This window comes from Callithrix jacchus, chromosome 14, assembly GCF_049354715.1.
Source record: "Callithrix jacchus isolate 240 chromosome 14, calJac240_pri, whole genome shotgun sequence".
NCBI lineage: Eukaryota > Metazoa > Chordata > Mammalia > Primates > Cebidae > Callithrix > Callithrix jacchus.
This window is the reverse complement of record NC_133515.1, coordinates 71,282,079-71,303,415: the sequence shown is the minus strand read 5'-3', so window position 1 is coordinate 71,303,415 and position 21,337 is coordinate 71,282,079. Positions and strand designations below refer to the sequence as shown.

At 37.7% G+C, this 21,337-nt stretch overlaps 1 protein-coding gene across 4 annotated transcripts in view; it reads right to left on the bottom strand.

The window, feature by feature from the left end:
- The window catches only part of THADA (THADA armadillo repeat containing), a 361,249-nt gene that overhangs the window by 322,962 nt on the left and 16,950 nt on the right, over positions 1-21,337 (bottom strand). For all 4 annotated transcript variants that reach the window (XM_035272684.3, XM_035272683.3, XM_035272686.3 and 1 more), the window contains 8 exons: positions 20,319-20,539; positions 17,625-18,316; positions 16,115-16,293; positions 14,698-14,853; positions 13,567-13,689; positions 9,728-9,851; positions 4,038-4,189; positions 525-732 (listed from right to left, as the gene is read on the bottom strand). In XM_035272684.3, coding sequence (XP_035128575.3) covers positions 525-732; positions 4,038-4,189; positions 9,728-9,851; positions 13,567-13,689; positions 14,698-14,853; positions 16,115-16,293; positions 17,625-18,316; positions 20,319-20,539 — 1,855 coding nt within the window. The remainder of the gene's footprint in view (positions 1-524; positions 733-4,037; positions 4,190-9,727; positions 9,852-13,566; positions 13,690-14,697; positions 14,854-16,114; positions 16,294-17,624; positions 18,317-20,318; positions 20,540-21,337) is intronic.

Sequence of the window (21,337 nt, the reverse complement as noted above, 5' to 3'; positions counted from 1 at the left end):
AATCCCAAAATGAAGACTGACTAGCATAAAATTAAGTACATGAATCCCCAAGAAATATTTGTTGCAAATCACTAGATCTGAACAATCTCAGACCCTAGGTTTTGGAACTGGCTATCTGGGAAGCATAAAAGGCAGGGGTGTGACAGTTAATTAAAACATAAACCCTGACAAACAAAGGAACTCTGCCTATACAGAAATAATGAAGAGGGTCTCTCTCTAATCACAGTATAACTTATACAGGAAAAAAAGCACATTTTTGTTAGAAAAAGAAGTCATTCTCACTTAAGAAGAGCTTTATTAATATACATTTGTATATGTACTTGTTCAACATAAATCCTGTTTAGAAAAAAGTATTATAGCTGAGTAAACTTCATTTGCATAATAAGAACCCATGGTGTTTTATATGCTGATAAACTTTTAAATAAAAAAACAAAAGTATATGTTTAACCATCAGATAGTCTAACCAAATGAATACTGAGAGAGTAAGATATTAGTTTTGATAAGAGCAAAACATCAATACAAACCCATTAGTGTATTCCTTTCCACCACAGCAGCAGACCTATCTCCATCACCACAAGCAAGCTGAGTTACGTAGGCAGACAAGGATGACGGTAGAGCATCCTGCCAGATTAAGAAGTTCAGCAGGTAGGAAGCTGTCACACAGTCGTATGGTTTGGTGCTTGTGCTGAGCTCCAATGCTGCCTGAAATAAGCCTTGCAGCTTCTCTGAATCCTAGAATAAAGCACAGACTCAGTAACTGTTAAGTTAAAGATTTCTTTAATTTAAAAACATAGTAAATATTTAAAAGCACAGCCTGGAGCTGGGTACAGTGGCTCAAGCCTACAGTCCCAGCAACTCAAGAGGCTAATGTAGGAGGATTACTTGAGACCAGGAGATCAAAATCAGCCAAGAGAACATAGTGAGACCCCATCTCAAAATAACAACAACAAAAACACAGGCTGGGTGCAGTGGCTCATCTCTGTAACCCCTGCACTTTGGAAGGTCAAGGTAGGAGGATCACTTGAGGTTAGGAGTTTGAGACTAGCCTGAGCAACATGGTGACCTCATCACTACAAAAAAACTTAAAACTTTTTTTTTAAAACTGCCTCTTTCTTCAGCAAAAGTGTACTTTGTCCTGCAGAATTTTGGTACGACCACAGCCAGACTATCTTCATTATTTCTATGCAGGACAGTTTGTCAGTCTCTTAGGGCTTATGCTTCACCTGGGCATCATATGGCTCCCCTTCTCCCTTCCTCCTTCCTACACGGGTAGTCCACTGGAGAAAACTGGAAACCCACTGCGGGGCTGTACCTGGCGAAAATTCACATGTGTGGAAACAACAGTGATCAGCTCAGCCTCAGAAATTATGCCTCAGAGCTCCCACACCTAGATCTCCCAGAAACATCCACTCCCATCACCTGTCCTAAAGACACAACAAAGGACAGTGTGCAGTTACAGTCACAGAAAGGCACTGGGCTGACAACAGAAGACATAATTCTTAGTCCCAGCTTCAACAATAAGCAAGCTGTGTGTTCATCAGTCTGGAAGTCAGGATTTGGCTGTTCAATAATATTCTGATTCTACCAGTATTATTCCATAACTGTCTAATGTAAGGAAAAAATAATTATAAACTCAATTTTCAAGTTGATTATAGGTCTACTAATATTTGATGATGTTTTATAATTTCACAATAGCAAATATCAAATGTGCTGATTTAAATATCGGTTTATCTGAATTTCTTTACCATTTGATATGTTTATTTTCTGTGACCTAAATAAAAAAACTTAAAAGTGGTGGCCAAAAGTTCAAGTTTAAATAAGTATTAGAAAGAACCAGTTAAGCCATTTTTTAACTGACAGTTAAGTCCCTGAACTGCTTTATTAACCATTAGTAAGAAAGATAATAAACAGCCTTTGAAGTCTAAAATGTCTTTGTTCCATCATCTTAGGTCAATCAAAATATAATATGAAGAAAGCCCTAGGATACATACCTCCACAGAAAAAAGGGGAGTAAACTAGGTAGTAGAGTCAAGCCATTTATGAGAAAAATATGTCATCAAAAATATGTATGTACATGTCCTTAGAGAGATCAGGTTAGCATTCAAAAACTGCTGTAAACTTAACCATAGGAAAAAATTAATTATATATTATATAAAGGACACCCAAAGAAAGACTTTGGAAATACAATATTGTGATGGTTAATACGAAGGGTCAACTTGAATGGACTGAAGGATGCAAAGTATTGTTTCTGTATTGTCTGTGAGGGTGTTGCCAAAGGAGATTAGTATTTGAATCAGTGAACTGGGAAAGGCAGACCCATCCTCCATCTGGGTGGACACAATCTAACCAGCTGCCAGTGCAGCCCAAATAAAAGTAGGCAGAAGAACATGGAAAGACTAGACTGGTTTAGTTTTCTGGCCTATATCTCTCTCCCACTCTGGAGGCTTCCTGCCCTGGAATATCAGATTCTCCCAATTCTTCAGCTTTGGCTTCCTTGCTCCTCAGCTTGCAGACGGACACTGTGGGACCTCACCTTGTGATCATGTGAGTCTATATTCCTTAATAAACTCCCCTTTCTATACACATCTATCCTATTAGGTCTGTCCCTCTAGAAAACCCTAATACAAATATATAATTAACATTTTAAAATCTTGACTGCCTATTTGACTATTTTACTAATCTGTAAGCCAGAGAGTGTAACCAAAATCCTACAGCAAACCACATGAGGTAGTAAATTTCCTAAATTCTACAGCTAGTGTCAATATACCAAGCACGAGTTTATCAAATTAGAGATGCCGAGGTCCCCTAAGCCCCTTCATAGTTTATGTAAGGGCCAGATCTTTCACATTTATGCCATCATATGCCTTCTCCATCCAGGTGCTCTCAAAATATTTGCCAAGAATGAGGCATAGCTATAGACAAAATACAAGGTGACATGTGATGAATGATAAGGTGAGGAGGGATAGACAGAGGAAGAGAAAAATCTCGTCTTTAAAAACTGTGTATAATAATGAAAGTTAGCAACCTGAGCACCGAGGAACTTTCTGCTCACAAGGGTACCTGAAAAATCAGAGGAATAGGTGGATACTGGACAGCAACTTCCAATACGGACCCCAAGTCAAAAAAGATAGATGTTCTGAGATCTTACATAGCCACCTAGAAGTCACAGAAACAGACACTGACCTCTCTGGCATGTGATCCTACAGAATCCCACTGCACCTACATGCCCTAAACATAGCTGAACAACCACACCTAGGCCATGGCTCAGCTGCAGCAGGCACCATCAGCCTTTATAGAGCTCTAATAGAAAACCATAGTTAAGCTCCAGAACCAACACTCTGTTGGTGACCAAAAAGCTCTAGGAGAAGCTTCAAGGGCAGAGCTGAGAGCATGGGTCTAGAGGTTCCCTGCAGACTCATCCCCACGCAATGCCTTTACTTCTAAGCCTACCTTTAATTCCTACCCCAAAGTGGGAAGAGTAATGTGTGTCAAGAAGAATGGAAGGGTTGGGGATGAGGTAGAGCACCTAGGGACTGTTGTTAACCTCAAGTACTCGGTAAGTTTCCGTTTCAGTTTAGCTATTGTTGGTTGAAAAACGAGAAACATGCTCTCTACCTCTTTTATACTCAGTTTCTCAAATGTATGAAGAAGGGAGATTATCTCAAAAAAATGCAAGTTACTGTAAGCAATGTGCTCTGATCGAATATTACATGTCCAAGGGAACAGGGAAAAACATAGTTAACTGAAATCTACCAATAATCTTGTAAACAATGAAACCTACAGCCCCCTACACCTCTCTTTTTATCAAAGCAATTAAAAAAAGCAAAGCTCACTGATTTGGGCCTTACTTACTTTTTACTATATCCTCCTTTCCCACCAACCCAGAAATAGTAGAGAGGTGTTAATGACAACTGAAAGAAGTAGTCCAAAAACATAAAAAGGCAGATGCAAACACATGGATAATCCTCAGATTGCTTTATCTGCTGATAGAAAGTTTCCATGCATATACCACATTTATATTGGAAAAGTCCAGATACCTGAAAATGTACAGCTGTTTCCGATAACTTCATCAGAAGATCAAATGCTAAAATTTTCACGTCTTCAAAAGTGCTGGTGAAACATTCCATGAGTGTTTGGAAACGACCAACATCAATATCATGACTCAGCTGATACACTGTATAAATTCTACCTAAAAATATTTTTAAAACCAAAAGATTTAAAAGTGAACAGAAGGAAATCAATCTTCTGAAGTTATATGAACAAATTTATAGAAAATTAGTACCAAAAAACCACACTTCATACTATACCCGTGATAGCATAAAAAAACTTTTCCATTATTTTATTTCTAGAAATGACTAAGTACTACAGTTCTTCAAGTTAAAAAATATTTTTAAACCATTCCATTCTCTCTCAAAAGATATCATATGAAATATTCCTAAGTTATTGCTAAAAATAAACAAAAACAAGAAAATTTAGAAACATATCTTTTTAAAAATCTTAATAAAACTTCTTGACCTAGAATACAAAGTCCTGGGCAGGCGCGGTGGCTCACACCTGTAATTCCAGCACTTTGGGAGGCCAAGGCGGGTGGATCACCTGAGATCAGGAGTTCGAGACCAGCCTGCCCAACAAAGCAAAACCCTGTATCCACTAAAAACACAAAAATTAGCCAGGCGTGGTGGTGCATGCCTATAGTCCCAGCTACCTGGGAGGCTGAGGCAGGAGAATCACTTGAACCTGGGAGGCAGAGGTTGCAGTTAGCTGTGAACACACCACTGCACTCCAGCCTGGGCAACAGAGTAAGACTCAGTCTCAAAAAAAAAAAAAAAGTCCTACCATATCTTAGAATGAAGGGACACAGAATGATCAGTATGATGAGTCAAAGATAGAGAAGGACACTTTTGGCCATTCAGGGAAAAAGCTCAACTCCTCTACAAAATGAAAAAAATTAAACTGGTTTCACTCGTCCCTATAACAACATGTAGGGCTAAAAGATAATGGAGCAATGCTTACAAAATCCTCAGGGAAGGAAGGTGTGAAGAACTTTGCATATCAAACTCTTATTCAAGTGTAAGAGCAACAGAAACATTTTATAATATGCAAGAAATTAAGAACTACTTATCTCCAGAAACTCTTAAAGAAAAACAAATTTCAGCCAACGAAGGGATGAAAAGAAAAAACTATCCCAAAAGCATGATGGCAATCACTGAATCCACTTAATTCTAGGAGGAAGACTCAAGAACTATGGAAAAACAGGTTTCATGGCAAAATGTGAAGAACATTTAAAAACATTTAACAAGTGAACCCCTAAGGAGAACCGAAAACATGCTTAGGTTATTTGAGAAATGTAAATTGGGATACAAGTTTCTCATTTAATCTTAATTTACAAGTTAGCACAACCTATGAAATTCCTAGAGCTGACACCTGAAGTTTTTGTCACTTTAACAACTCTGCTCAGAACTGCTTCGTTTTCCAATCTGACTGCTTTTTTTTCTTGTATAATTGCTCTGGCTAGAACTTTCAGTACGACAGTGAACAGCAGTGGTGACGGTGGGCATCTGTGTCTTCCTCCTGATCTTAGTGCAAAAGCTTTGTTTCTCACCATTGAGTATGATGTCACCTGTGGATGTGTTATAAATATCCTTTATCATCTTGTCCTTCCTATTCCTAGTTTTGTTGTGTTCGTTTTTTTAATCATAAAGGGTTCTGAATTTTGTCAAATGCTTTTTCGGCATAAATTGAGATGATCACATGGTATTTCCCCTTCATTTTAAGGTGGTGTATTACATTGACTGTTACATTGACCCATCCTTACATTCCTCAGATAAATTCTACTTACTCACGGTATACAATATTTTTAATATGCTGTTGGATTTGGTTTGCTAGTCCATAAGAAATATTGGTCTTTGGTTTTCTTTCTTTTTTTTTTTTTCCCATTTTTTTGAGACCAAGTCTTGCTCTTGTCCCCAGGCTGGAGTGCAATGGCACAATCTTGGCTCACTGCAACCTTGGCCTCCTGGATTCAGGCGATTCTCCTGCCTGAGCCTTCTGAGTAGCTGGGATTACAGGCACCCACCACCATGCCTAGATAATTTTTTGTATTTTAGTAGAGTCAGGGTTTCACCGTGTTGGCCAGGCTGGTCTTGAACGCCTGACCTCAGGCGATTCGCCTGCATCGGCCTCCCAAAGTACTGGAATTACAGGCATGAGCCATCATGCCCAGCCATTTTTCATTTCTTACAGTATCTTTGTCTGGTTTGGGTATCAGGGTAATGATGGCCTTATAAAATGAGTTAGGAAGTGTTCCCTTCAGTCCAATTTTTTGAGAGTCTGAGAAGGACTGGTGTTAATTATTCGTTAAATGTTTTGTAGATTTCACTAGAGAAGTCACTCACCCTGAACTTTTCTTTGCTGTGAGCCTTTTGAATACTGATTCAATCTCTTGCTATAGGTTTGCTCACATTTTCTATTTCTTCTCAAGTCAGTAATTCTCGTGTTCCCAGAAACTTGTCCATTTCATGTAGATTATCTTCTTGGTGTTAACAGGTGTTTACCGTATTGTCTTATAATCATTTTTATTTCTGCAAACTTAATAGAAACGTTCCTACTTTCATTTCTGATTTTAGTTATTTGTACTGTCTTTCTTTTATCTTATTTAGCAAACTTTATGTTGTTAATCTTTAAAAAGCACAACTGGTTTCGCTGATTCTTTGTATTGTTTTTCTATTCTCTATTTCGCTTATCTCTGTTCTAATCTTGTTGTTTCCTTCCTTTTGAGTTAAGTTTGTTCTTCTAACTGCTTGAGGTAGAAAGTTAACTTGGTTATTAACTCAAGATCTTTTAATGTAGGCATTTACAGCTATAACTTTCCCTATAAGCACTGCTTTTGCTGCATTGCTTACATTTTGGTATGTTGTATTTTTGCTTTCATTCATCTCAAAATATTTTCTAACTTCCTTCATGATTTCTTCTTTCATCCATCAGTTGTTTAAGAGCGTTGATAAAATTTGAAGCCTTTCTGACATCACTGTATGAAGCCACTAACACTCCCCATCCTCCTAGGTCTTCTATATGTCTCCCTTCTTGAAATATTTTTATTTATTTATTTATTTTTTGAGACAGAATTTCGCTGCTGTTACCCAGGCTGGAGTGCAATGGCACGATCTCGGCTCACTGCAACCTCCGCCTCCTGGATTCAGGCAATTCTCCTGCCTCAGCCTCCCGAGTAGCTGGGATTGCAGGCACGCACCACCATGCCCAGCTAATTTTTTGTATTTTTAGTAGAGATGGGGTTTCACCATGTTGACCAGGATGCTCTCGATCTCTTGACCTCGTGATCACCCACCTCGGCCTCCCAAAGTGCTGTGATTACAGGTGTGAGCCACCGCACCCGGCCGAAATATTTTTCATAGAACTTATCTACATCTTGTACATATATAATCTACATAATCTAGTATCTATATAATGTACTGGTAATACATACAAATTCTACATATTATTTTGTTCATTACTGTCTCCCTCCACTGAAACATAAGCTCCAAATGAAGAAGCACCTTGTTTGGGACAGTGAATATCCTTGGCTACTAGACATGTAATAAGCACTAAATTAGTATTTAATTGGTGAATTTTTTACCATCAATATTGTGGCATTTGATTCCACATAAGAAAGATGCACACAACTTACTCTTCTTGGTCTAGGAAAGGCAGAAACCATTTGACTAATCTCAAATCACATTCCTATCACTGAAGTTCTTGAAATGATGATGAAGAAAATTTACATCTCCAATCCTGTACCTCACAGTCAAGTTCTTAAGCCTCCTTTAAAAGTAACAGCTACAGTATGACTTACTCCATTCGCATTACCTCCCAATTGTCTAACATAATACGATGGCATAAGTCACTGCCCAATTATATGCAACTCATTCATTAGGAAGGTGACTCAGGGTTTTCATTTTTAAAGTACATTTAAATTTATTAAATTACTTTGTTGACTGAAAAATTATAGGTATGCTTCAGCCTGGTTTTATTTTCCACACACTTATGTGCAGCTACAACTACATTAAATGTGCAGGAAACTTTTTGTTATATGATTGAAGTAATCAATCACTCTCAGTTAAAAACATATTTTCTAAATAAAGCTGAAGTAGTATTAAAATTCTGTGAATTGATGGGAGACTCCTGCATTCACTGAATACTGTAACCAATTACTTACTACATACTTGGTGCCCGCAATCCCAACTCTTTGGGAGGCCGAGGTGGGCAGATCACAAGGTCAGGACTTTGAGGCCAGCCTGACCAACATGGTGAAACCCCGTCTCTACTAAAAATACAAAAATTAGCTGAGCATGGTGGCATGTGCCTGTAATCCCAGCTACTCAGAAGGCTGAGGCAGGAGAATTGCTTGAACCAGGGAGGCAGAGATAGCAGTGAACTGAGATTGCGCCACTGCACTCAGCCTGGGCAACAAGAATGAAACTCTAACTCAAAAAATAAAAATAAAAAACCTGATGAATCTAGGTAGAGGGTACACAGCTATTCATTGAACCAGTCTTCAAACTTTGCTGTTGATTTAAATTTTTTCAAAATAAAAACTTTTAAAAACTGATTTTCCACAAATGAAGCAAGCCTCTATTACGTCAGCTAATTGTCGTCCTGTCAAAAAATTACATTTTGCCCAGTGATTTAAAATAAAAACGAATCCAGCCAGGCATGGTGGCTCATGCCTGTAATCCCAGCACTTTGGGAGGCCGAAGCAGGCACATCACGAGGTCAGGAGCTCAAGATTAGCCTGGTCACCATGGTAAAACGCTGTCTCCACTAAAAATACAAAAATTAGTTGGGTATGGTGGCGAGTGCCTATAATCCCAGCTACTTGGGCGGCTGAGGCAGGAGAATCACTTGAAACCAGAAAACAAAGGTTGCAGTCAGCAAGATCACGCCACTGCACTCCAGCCTGGGCAATAAGAACAAAACTCCATCTCAAAAAAAATAATAATAAAATAAGAATCCAATGATAGCTTAAAGCTCCCTGATGCTTCGGCCTTTCCCTGTGAAAGAGCAGCTGAGCAGGATATTTTCCTGTTTAACCACAGTTAAGGAAGACCTAGCACAAGCAAGAAATCCTACTTTATAACACATATGCACACATGTATAGGGAAAAAATGAATAATTTCTAATAAAAAAGGAAAAAAAAATCAAAAAAAGATTCAAAGAGGAAAATGAAATTTCACCCTCTTGAGAGCCCCGAAGAAGGAAAAACAAAGGGTATCATTAAGCCAGAATACTTGGAAATTACATCCTCATGTTGTCTTTCCGAAACCAGACTGAGGCGTATGAAACAGACAGTGTTAAGGGAAACCACATTTTAACCACAGAGACTTACTCAGAAATATTAAATATAATAGAAGCTATTATTATTTCAAATTTTAAATCTTGAAGAACAGATTGGGTACTATCTTAAAACAGCAAAAAACAAATTAGGGAGGTAAGAGCTGGAACTCTTTCCATAATAAGCATAATCCATGAAAATTATAGTTTGGGGTTGGCAAATAATGATCAATCAAAAGAGAGATAGTTTCTTTCTCTTCTGTCCTTTACTGGCAATTTCATCATGTACAAGCAACAATTATATATATGGTAAGAATAAAACCTCAAAGAAAGGCAACAAAACTGAAACTTCAAATTAACCAAATAAAAAAAATTCTTTCCCCAATTATTAAACACTTACCTTCTGGAACATGAAAAACTTCAGCTATTGAGCCTAAAATGGTTAAAGCTGAAAATCTAGTTGAGTAAGAAGAGCCAGGAAACAATGCTTCAAAAAGACTATGGCAAATGGATGACATAAAATTCTTAAAAAAAAAAAAATTACAGTCAGTATAATTATATCACAATAGGTTATATTTAGAGTATTAAACACCCTTTAGGAGTGGGTGTTTTTGTTTTTAATTTAAAAAGTAAATTTCAAAAATGATACCAATTGTTCACTTTCTTAATAATTCAGGTTGGCACCCTGACCATAAGCTATATCATGACTTTAATGAACCCTATCTTTGCAGTCAACAAGAATTATAATTTCTATTGTTGCCCAGACAGATATGTATACTTTTTTTTTTTTTAAGGCAGAGTCTTGCTGGGTTCAACAGCCCTAGTCTTAACTGACTCTACATAAGATCCCTGCAGTCAGTTCTCAGGTGAAGCACATGCAACCTTGGGGATTGATCCTTTAGGTCCCCACAAGCGCTAAGAGTTTACTAGGTTATTAATTCTATTAGGTTTCAAAGGAATAGGACCATTACTGAAAAATATCCTAGTTAAGCTACTTTTAAGTAAAACAGTATTCACATTAAAACACAACAAGGGCCAGGCACAGTGGCTCATGCCTACAATCCCAGCACTTTGGGAGGCCAAGGTGGGGTGGATCACCTGAGGTCAGGAGTTGGAGACCAGGCTGGCCAACATGGTGAAACCCTGTCTCAACTAAAAATACAAAAATCAGCCAGGCGTGGTGGCAGGGGCCTACAGTTCCAGCTACTCAGGAGGCTGAGGCAAGAGAACTGCTTGAACCTGGGAGGTGGAGGTTGCAGTAAGCCAAGATGGTGCCACTGCAGTCTAGCCTGGGTGAAGACAGTGAGATCCTGTCCCCAAAAGAAAAAAAAAGTGGATGTATCCTAGTGATACATCCACTAGGGAGTATCATTACAACTGTATTGTCATTTATATGCTTATAGTTCCTGTTTCCGGCAATCAGACTGTATCCACGATGCAGGCAGGGACCACATTTCTATGTTTGGATCCCTAGTGCTGAGCACAGTATCCTACATACATAGTAAGTTCTCAGTATATGCTCTAATCACTTTTAATGGTTCTCATTGAAGCTTCCAAATCCCTTGGCCTATCATTGAAAACTATCCATTTTCAACTTGATTCTCTGGATTCACTTCCCATTACCAAGTTCTCCAATCCCCGAGGTATGTCATTCACTATAAACATCCTCGAGTTCTCCGGGTACTTTCTTATCTCCAAGCCTTCATTAAGCTAGTACTAGGGGTGGGAGCGAGGAACTATTGAGATTTTGGAGTCAAGTGTAGGTCCGGATTAGAATTCTGACTCTACCACTTACTAGCTGAGGGACCTTATGCAGCATATTGAACTTCACTGAGCTTCAGCTTTCTCACTTAAGTGGGAATAAGAGTGTTTATCTCACAGCCTTTTTAGTAAAGGTTAAATGAGAAAATGGTCATCTAACATTTTATAAATTTAAAAGTACTCTAGATACTAATATCAGTTATTTAGGTACAAAATTATCTCCACTAGACTAGAAGATGTCTTTTTCAACTAACAGCCTCTTCTCCCCCAGCATTTAGTCTATTGATTGGCACTGAGCCTACCACACACGGTGCATGGCACCCACTGTTATGACATGTGACAATCATGACAATACAGTGCCAAGGTTACAACCTCCAAAAGCCACAGGTGTACCAGTAGGAAAAAAGTACCACAACAATGAGACTGACTCAGATTAAGACCCTAAGGACTAATTTTCAAAGCGTGCATACCTATAAGCACGGATCTAGAAACCATGCATACATGAAAATCAAGAATCTCAATCCAAAAACAGCTTCTGTGTTTCCAAGTACCTAATTGAGTTTTCACAAATGTCATTTTACCCCTTGCAAAAACAAAGCAAACATGATATGCTTTGCTAAATCTAGCAGTGATCTAAGAGACACTACAAAATAACTAAGTAAGGCATAATGTCCATAATAATCCGTGATAATGTTTAGAGTAAGTAGTATGTCATACTGCAATCCCACCACTTTAGGAGGTGGAGGCGGGAGGATCACTTGAAGCCCCGATTTCGAAACCACCCTGGGCAACATAGTAAGAACCACAACTTAACTGCTGTGGAGAGCCTTAACTGCACTCCAGCCTGGGCAACATAGTAAGAACCAAGAGCTACAAAAAATTAACTAATTAACAAAAAACTTTTTTAACTATCTCACACACACAGTGGGAGCTTTAATATATATTCTAGTCACTTCTAAATTTTTATTTATTAATTTTTTGAAGCGGGGTCACGCTGCTCTGTTGCCCAGGCTGGAGTGCAGTTAAGGCTCACCAAAGCCTTGACCTCCTGGACTCTAGTAACCTTTAAGCCTCAGCCTCCTGAGTATCTGGGACCACAGGTGCACATCACCATGTTCGTCTCAGAGTTTTTTTTGTTTTGTTTTGTTTTGTTTTAAATAGAGATGAAGTCTTACTATGCTGCCCAGCTGGTCTTGAAGTCCTGGGCTCAGTGATCCTCCTGCCTCAGCCTCCCAAAGAGCTGAGATTATAGGCAAAAGCCACCGCTAGTCACTTTTAATAACTCTCAGCAAGGCTTTTTAGAGAGATATATAGTTTACAAAGAGCTTTTTCATTTAATCCTCAAATCAACCTTTTGAGAAAGGTTATAATTCTGCTTATACTTGATGAGACTCAAGTCAGCCAACTAGTAAGTGGCAGAATCAGGAGTAAATCTATGCCCTTAAAGTTCAGGTTGTGACTTCCCAAGCTTTGTTTTAAAAAGACAAAGCTGATTTTAGCCTTTTTATAGAAATATTCTTTGTTTGATAGCTTTTTATCTTTTAAATACAAAATTGAAAACCATAAAAATGTTTACAGTTATTAGTAGGTCATAGTTCAAACGTATCATTAATCTATTAATCTACCTCTTTCTCAAAATAACTAGGTAAGCTCTGTCTTCTATCTGGGCCTGCCAAGTTACCTGTCTTTAACCTTGCCTAACACAACTCTTTTAATTATTGTCTCAATCACTTGAATAAATAAATTATATAAGACAACCTTTTATTCCAATAATATAACAAAATAAATTCAGAAGTTGAAAAAATGAATTAAAACCTTGTAACAAAGGGAAGTTTACCACTGTAAGTGGAAAAAACAGATCTGCTTCTCAAAGGTGAAATTTGGGGGAAGAACAGTGAAAATCTCAATCTGTTCTGCTGAAAAGAAACTCAAGATTGTCAAACTAAGCCCTGGCCCAGACTAGAGCTGCTGTACCCAGGTTTCCATCCATTTCATTAACACAATGCCCGAAAATCCAGTCCTACTCTTCAAGCTCACTCCAATGCAAGACAGACAGCAAGCTTCCTCCACAGCTGAACCATGGGCCAAGACTCATCAAGCCTCTGTGAGTCATGTCAATCTAAAGAGAAAACAGGCCCAGCAACAGCAGTCTGCTGCCTTAGAGACAGACGGAGTTCAGTATCATCAATTACCCTTCTGTTAAAGTACTCAATTCATCTGGCCCACATAAGCTGAAAATGATTGAGATTAGCCAATGAACATCATTCTGTAACAGTCCTCCACTACAGCACTGGTCTCATCACTCAGGGCTACATCAAGTAGAGTACCAAAGCACCAAAAGAAATATGTAATATTCAGCTTGAAAAAAAAGAAGCACAGAAACTCAATTCAACAGACTTCCATTTATTTCCCTTTAATGCTTATTCATAGTACTTTTTAGTTTTTAAACAATCTCATGTTTAGAAATATATCACCTACCTTATACTGCTGTAAAGAAACAGAAGGGTGCTGTTTGGTTAACTCTTTCTGTGGTTCGTGTTTGGATTTACTCTGCTCCAATTTATAAAGCACCTGAGAACTTTCCTGGATCCTACAAAACAACTTTTGAGATAAAAGAAATGAAGTAGAGGTGAGCCACACATTAAATTTAAATGTCAGCCTAAGAGGCAAAATTCTTTAGAATGAAACTTCAAGGAAGAAGAATACTGATTTTTAATCTCTTAATATTTTATAATGTTCCTTTTGGACAGAAAATTAACATTTTTATACCAAAAACAAAGTATTATTGCAAAGCAGAATATAATCATCAAACCACAGTTTTCCTATTTCCTTTAAGTTGGCACAAACCTGAAGACGATATAGTCACTTCCCTACTCCACCAATTCTTCACCCCATAAATGTGTCATGCAACTAATTCAATTGGATTATTTGATAATGACCATTTAATGAGGTGCTTAAAACTATAAAAATGCAAGGGGACTCTCTCTTCTGTTACCAAGTTTTCCAAAAACAACCTTACGCCCTAAGAACTCCAGCATAGGTTTTTTTCTTTAAAAAAAGAGCCCAAGGTTGATTTACTACACCAAAATCAAAGACTTTTGGCCACATGTGGTGGCTCGTATCTGTAACCCCAACACTTCAGGAGGCTAGGTGAGAGGATCACTAGAGCCCAGGAGTTTAAGACCAGCCTGAGCAACAGCGTGAGACCCTATCTCTACAAAAAATTTAAATATTAGCCAGTCATGGTGGTGTGCCCCTGTCATCCCAGCTACTTAAGAGGCTGGGGTGGAAGAATCGCTTGAGCCCAGGAGGTTGAGGCTACGGTTAGCTATGATCACACCACTGCACTCCAACCTGAGTAACAGAGCAAGACCCGGCCTTTAAAAAAAAAAGGTGGGGGGAGGAGTGTGTGCTTTTCACTCTGGATTTTAATCCCAAATGTAAGCTTTATGGAATCAGAGAACAGGTCACAGAAGGGACATCACGAACAGATGTGGTAGCCCAATTCTGTGACCATTCCCACGTGCTCCCAAAACCTGGGCTCTTTTTAAAAACACTTTCCCAAACAAAGTTCACCACTTCCCTTTGCCTTCTGATGGGAAATTCTACCTTTTTAAGAAGAGAACAGATCTGCTGCCGCACTCCTGGAGACTGGCTGTTAAGATTATACGTAATGAAGAACTGAATCCACTGCATTTCTTCCACGGAAACAACCTCTGTGCTTCGATTACTTTCACAAAGCAAGCCTAATGTATCTATCCTTACCTAAAAAACACCAAGCAAGAAAATGTTAATTTTCTAATAAATAAGCCAAGCCTAAATCACCTGAATTGTTTACTTACATAGGCTACAAAGAAAAAAGTAAACTTCAGTGCACCAATAGGTACCTGAGAAAGATTTCTTAATCTCAAAGATCCTGTGGTTATTTCCTATAAAATTATTTTATTAAATATGTAAACTGGCGATTTATAAAATGCAACAATCTTTAAGGTTTTTATTCCATGGTAACGCTCCGCTTCATTCCTTTCTTTTTTTTTTTTGTGACCCCTTTATCCCATCACCTCACTCTAATATTACTGCCAGGCACTTCTAACTGGTTTCCTGGTTTCTTTTTGCTCCAACTCTGGAAACGTAAGTTTTCACTAATGTAATTTCTTGCTGAAAACAGAGTGGCTTTGGTTTAGCTTAATAAAACCAACTGGTACCTGGGAACCAATGAAGTCTTTAGCCTAGTGCTAGACCCTTCCAAAAAATGTACAGAACTCTCCACCCTTGATAAGCAATGTCCTTAATCATCCTCCAGACCTTGTTCATTTGGGTCCCTCCATTTTGTATGCTGCTCCAAGGCTTCCTCTCTCCTAATTATATCTATCACTTTCCTAATCAAGCAACACTTACTTTGATCAGTCTATTCTGAGCCTTCAGAGCAAGTCCTTATGTATTTAAGGGCACACAATGGCACACTTGTATCTGTATTGTCAGTTCTAAGAGTTTCCCGTTGTTTAATACAAGTCTTCTTACATCCCCAATTAAACTTTCAGTAGCCTGAAGAAAGAATCTACTGAAGCCAGGTGCGGTGGTTCACGCCTGCAATCCCAGCACTTTGGGAGGCTAAGGCAGATAAATCATGAGGTTAGGAGTTCAAGACCAGCCTGGTTAAGATGGTGAAACCACGTCTCTACTACAAGAACAAAAATTAGCTGGGCATGGTGGCAGGTGCCTGTAATCCCAGCTACTTGGGAGGCTAAGGCAGAGAACTGCTTGATCCCAGGAAGCGGAGGTTGCAGTGAGCCAAGATTGCACCACTGCACTCCAGCATGGGTGACAGAGTGAGACTCCATCTAAAAGAAAAAGGAAAGAGAAAGAAAGGATCTACTGAAAGTTTAGTTGGGAGACTGGGGTTCTACTCATTCTCTTTATGAACTGCCTAAAACAGTGCAGGACACAATGGAGGGCGCTCTATATTGAACTGCTACATGAAAGGGATCTACTGCATATACAAATCCAGGGAATTTTCTTTACTTACTTGGCAATGATGATGAACTAAGCCTTGCTTTATCCTTGCACCAGACACGAGGTTCTCCCAGGTATCAGGGGCAGACTGAAGATGTCCATGAGCTCTAGCTATTCGCAGGCATGCCATCAAAGCCCCCAGAGCCCCCCTGCTATTACAAGACCCTAAGGATGAGAAAGACTGACCTTGTCCTGAAAGCACAGTAACAAAGACCATTACTGTATTATGCAATGACTACTATACTTATCAGCTGCTAATTTTCATGTTTCTAATTAATATTTTATTTCAATAAATAAAAATCACATTTTAAAGTAAATTCTAACACAAAGTTCCTATTCTAAAATAATCATTATTAAAATGATTTGTCCTTTTGTCAATCATTTCAAGTAAGCATAATTCTCTTACTGTTAACATAAAGAAGTCATTATTCACTTGCTAACATTTTTACTTTTTTCCTAACACCTAGAAAGTGAATCAGAAAGTAAAGTAAAAAAAAAATCAGGTGGAGAAATAAACACATCAGTGGCTACAGACTATTATTTCTCTAAAAGAAAATGCTAAACATATTTGCATATTTTGGAGTGACTGTTTCTAGTCACTAGTAAAGAAGATTAAAAAAGGATCACAAAGGATCTGCTGGTTTCAGAGGCTAGGACATCAGCCATTACCAAGAAGACAGGGCAGCTTGATATAAAAATAAAGACAACTTCAGAACAGATTCTTGAAGCCTGCATTTCAGATGGCTTTGCAAAAAGGCAGGAACAATTATTGTCAAAAATTACAAATAATGGCTTATTTATGCATACAGGAATCAAATTTTCCTGCTATCTCATGGTTACTCTTTGAAGCATGAAAATTTTTAACAATTTTAGTTGAAAATATTTCTTAAAATTATACTATAGCATACTACATTCTTGCTTTGTTAAACAGAAATAATAATTTTAAGATTTATATGCTGTGTCATGATCATCACTTTAAACATCCTGAATTATGTTTGAATGCAGCGATTCCTGTAGGGTTTGTGAGTTTTAATGGGATGTTTATCCCTAGTCTAAATAACGATAGATGGCTATTTCTCGAGATCATGCCTCTGAACTTTGCCACTTCCCCAGAAAAAAAAACTTGCTACTGCCAAGTTACCTGTCTTTAACTTTACCTAACACAACTTTTAATTATTGCCTCAATCACTTGAATAAATAAATTATATAAGACAAACTTTTATTCCAATAATACAACAAAATAAATTCAGAAGTGGAAAAAATGAATTAAAACCTTGTAACAAAGGGATGTTTACCACTGTAAGTGGAATCATTCTTTAGCTTGTAGAAATGACTTCAGCCAAAAAACTTCATTCAGCTCTATATAGGAACATTCGTTTTAAACTTAAACATCTATCATTAATCTCCTCCTTTACTATTAATAGAAGTGATATTTAAATTTGAATTTGCTTAGTATCTGCGTAGCTGCTTACATTTAAGCATCATAACTAGAAATTACTAAAACAAAAATGCATGTTTCTTACCAGTTTTAGCATCAATAGAAGTCTGAAGAATCTTTACCATGTACTGTAAGCTTTCAGGGCTGTAACTTAATAATTTTGGCAAGTAATAATCAATCACGTAAGACTTTTGATCCAAGTTTCCTTCACACAGTATAAAAAGGAGAGGAGAAACCCAAGTCTCATGCCACTGGTCAATCCAAGTACTCTCAGCAGTCTGCGATTTCAAATGACTCTTATGATTTTTAAACATGGTTTCCAAGAGGTCACTTGCATAAGGTACCAATGACTGGTCCCCCATCACCTCTAAGATTTGAGATGGAATAGTTTTATCTATAGCCAAAATATGTTCAATTCCTATGCACTCTACCAAACAACCAAGGCATATGTACTTTCCTTTAATATGCCATTCCAATCGTAGAAGACTCTCACTCAATTCCACAAAGAAAGGATCAGGAACCAAATCTGCACCTTCCACAGTGAGCTGGTGCATCTGGAGAAGATTTCTGAACATGATTTTGGTTTGGTGTCTCAGAGCATCCAATGGATGTTCCCAATGGGTATAGACATATTCCAAAAGTCTCCCAACTATACTTGAATTCCCATTCAGGCTGTCCCTTAGGCTCGGGGAACTTGATTCAAGAACTTGTATAGCTGAATTAGTCCAGGATGCCAAGATTCTAGACAGAAACATTTCCAGTGTTGGCTCTTTAATCCTGAAGAAAAATGAGCCATGAGCTGTTATCATAAACTGACTAGTAAAAGAAATTTCATTTTATAGTAATGTAGACTTCAAAATATTAAATACAAAGAATGAACACAAATTTCAATCATTATTAAATTTATAATAACAAAAAACTACCAGCAAAGGCAAAACAGATCTGAAATTTCTGTATGAATCTTTTCACCTTGTAAAAAACAATCCAGAAAGGAGTTCAAGACCAGCAGAGGCAATAGAGTGAGATCTGTCTATAAATAAGTTAAAAAGTTAGCTGAGTGTGGTGACACACACCTGCAGTCCCAGCTACTTTGGAGGCTGAGGTAGGAGGATTGCTTGAGCTTAGGAGTGAGACTGAATGAGCTGTGATCATGTCACTACACTCCAGCTTGGGTGACAGAGCAAGACTTTGTCACAAAAATAGTAACAATAGCCCAGAATGGGACATAGAAAAATTTGAGGGATGATGGAAATATTCAATATTCACTACCTTGATTGTGGTGATGATTACATATGTAATTTATTTATTTATTTATGTTTTTGAGACGGGGTCTTGCTCTGTTGCCCAGGCTGGAGTGCAATGGCATGATCTCAGCTCACTGCAACCTCCACCTGCCAGGTTCAAGCAATTCTCCTGCCTTGGCCTCCCCAGTAGCTGGGATTACAGGCGCCCACCACCATGGCTGGCTAATTTTTTGTATTTTTAATAGAGATGAGGTTTCACCATTTGACCAGGCTAGTCTCAAACTCCTGACCTCAAGTGATCCACCCGCCTCAGCCTCTTAAAGTGCTGGGATTACAGGTATGAGCCACTCCACTCGGCCTACACATGTAATTTAAAACATAAGAAAAGCCAAGGGTTGGAGATGATTGGGGAAATGGGGCTTCTCTGTGATAAAAAATATTCTGAAGTTGTTTGAATTCATTTTTAAAATGTTAAAAATTAATTTTAGAAATGTTGATGGTTTACCAGACTTGTGAGGATCATTTTAAATTACCTATGTTAAGGTTCTTCATAAATTCTAAAGCACTACACATATAGAAATTTTTATAGTTTTAAAATATGATGGTAAAAAAGAATTTGAGGAAAAAAAATTTTAAAAAGAAAAAAATGATAGCATAGAGAATATTAAAAATTAATTTAGAAAAGCAAGTTGTTGCACAACTTTGTGAATAATAAACTGAATTGTACACTTTAAATTTAAGAACTGCATAGTATATAAATTATAGCTCCAATATTTAAAAAATTATTTTAGTTTTCCTCCTTTATTCATTTGTTCATTATTATCAAGCCAGATACATGTTTTGACATTTTATATACATGATCACTTTCAGCCATTATGGCAAAAACACAAAAATACAAAATACTGCCCCATGAAGTCAGACGACCTTCTAACATTGTTGCTTCAGGTTATTATTAGCAATACACTTGTAGGTAAGCATTTACTATTCTAAGGCTCCCTTTGCCCACTCAACAAATTAGATTTCTTATCCTATTTATTAGCCAAATGAGGATCACATTAAATTACCTATGTTGAAGTTCTTCATCAATTCTAAAGTATTACACATACAAAAATTTTTATAGTATTAAAAAATGGTAATATTGAAAGTGTTAAAAATTAATTTTAGAAATGTTCTTTACAGGCTAACCTGCAGCAATACTTTTATTGATTGATTGACTGATTGAGACAGGATCTCACTCTGTCTCCCAGGCCTGAGGTGCAATCATACCTCACAGCATCCTCAGCCTCCTGGGTTCAAGCAATCCTCCCACCTCAGCCTCCCAAGTAGTTGAGACTACAGACACATGCTCCACACAGATGGGGTCTCACTATGTCTCCCAGGCTGGTTTTGAACTCCTGGCCTCAAGTGATCCCCTTGCCTCAACCTACCAGGAGGGTAGCTGGGATTAGAGGCACAAACCACTCCAGCTTTTGGGCTGCATCTTTTAAATGTCTTACAAGTGAAACAAAATATAAAACAGTAGCATCAGAACTCACTGTGAACTCAAGGTGAACAAAACATGTGCAGTATCCAAGAGCAGGGCCTCCCCACTTGGGCCCATGCTCCCATTCTGCCAGTCCAACATGGCAAGTGTCCCCTGACACAGGAATAAGACAGCTGACTCAGAGATATCGGCACAACAGAGGCTCCTGCAACTGCTCATAAACCACTCAGGGGTGCTGGTACAGTCCACTGAATGAAGCAGCAAACTGCTAATCTGGAAAAATATGGTAGAGCTAATACACACAAAACTTTTAAAACTTTCAGAGATATTTCAAAATACAAACCCAAAACATCTCTTTCCCCTAAAATATCCTAGGAAAAATGACTAAACACAACAATAAAATAGCCACAGATGTTAGGATAATTATACTAATATTAAAGGGAAAAAAATTACATCAAGTATGTGAATGATTTTGCTGGTTGGAATGTACTGGCAGAGCACAACACATCACCACCTGCAGGTGGATAAGCTTAACAAGTGCTAAAACATGCTTTTAGAGGTGATTTGAGAAATAAACATTTCCAACTTATCCAAAGATAACTACTTTGTGTAATCTCATAAAATAATGCACATATATTTTTCTAAGGTCAGCTAAAAAAAAAAGTAAGTTTCCATATAATATGGCAAGCAAAAAAAGAAATGTCTTAGTAAAAAATACAAGGATTGTGGGCTAAATTATCAAATTATACTTTCTATAAGAAGCAAATTTACTCAACAACTGACTCTATCTAGCATGCTACACATCTAACGTACACGATTTGGGTTATTCTTAATAAAGAACATATTTATCAGAAAAGTTATTACTGTGTATATATGCATTAATATGCATAATTTTAACATTAAAAATATCATTTAAGATACTAATCAGAGGTGACACTGAACAAACAGCACTAGAAAAATACTACAATATACATCAAAAATATTAATAGTGATTATCTTTGTGAGATGGACTTACAGGTGACTGTTACTGTCTTTTTGTTAATTTTGCTTTATCTGAATTTTTGGAATTGT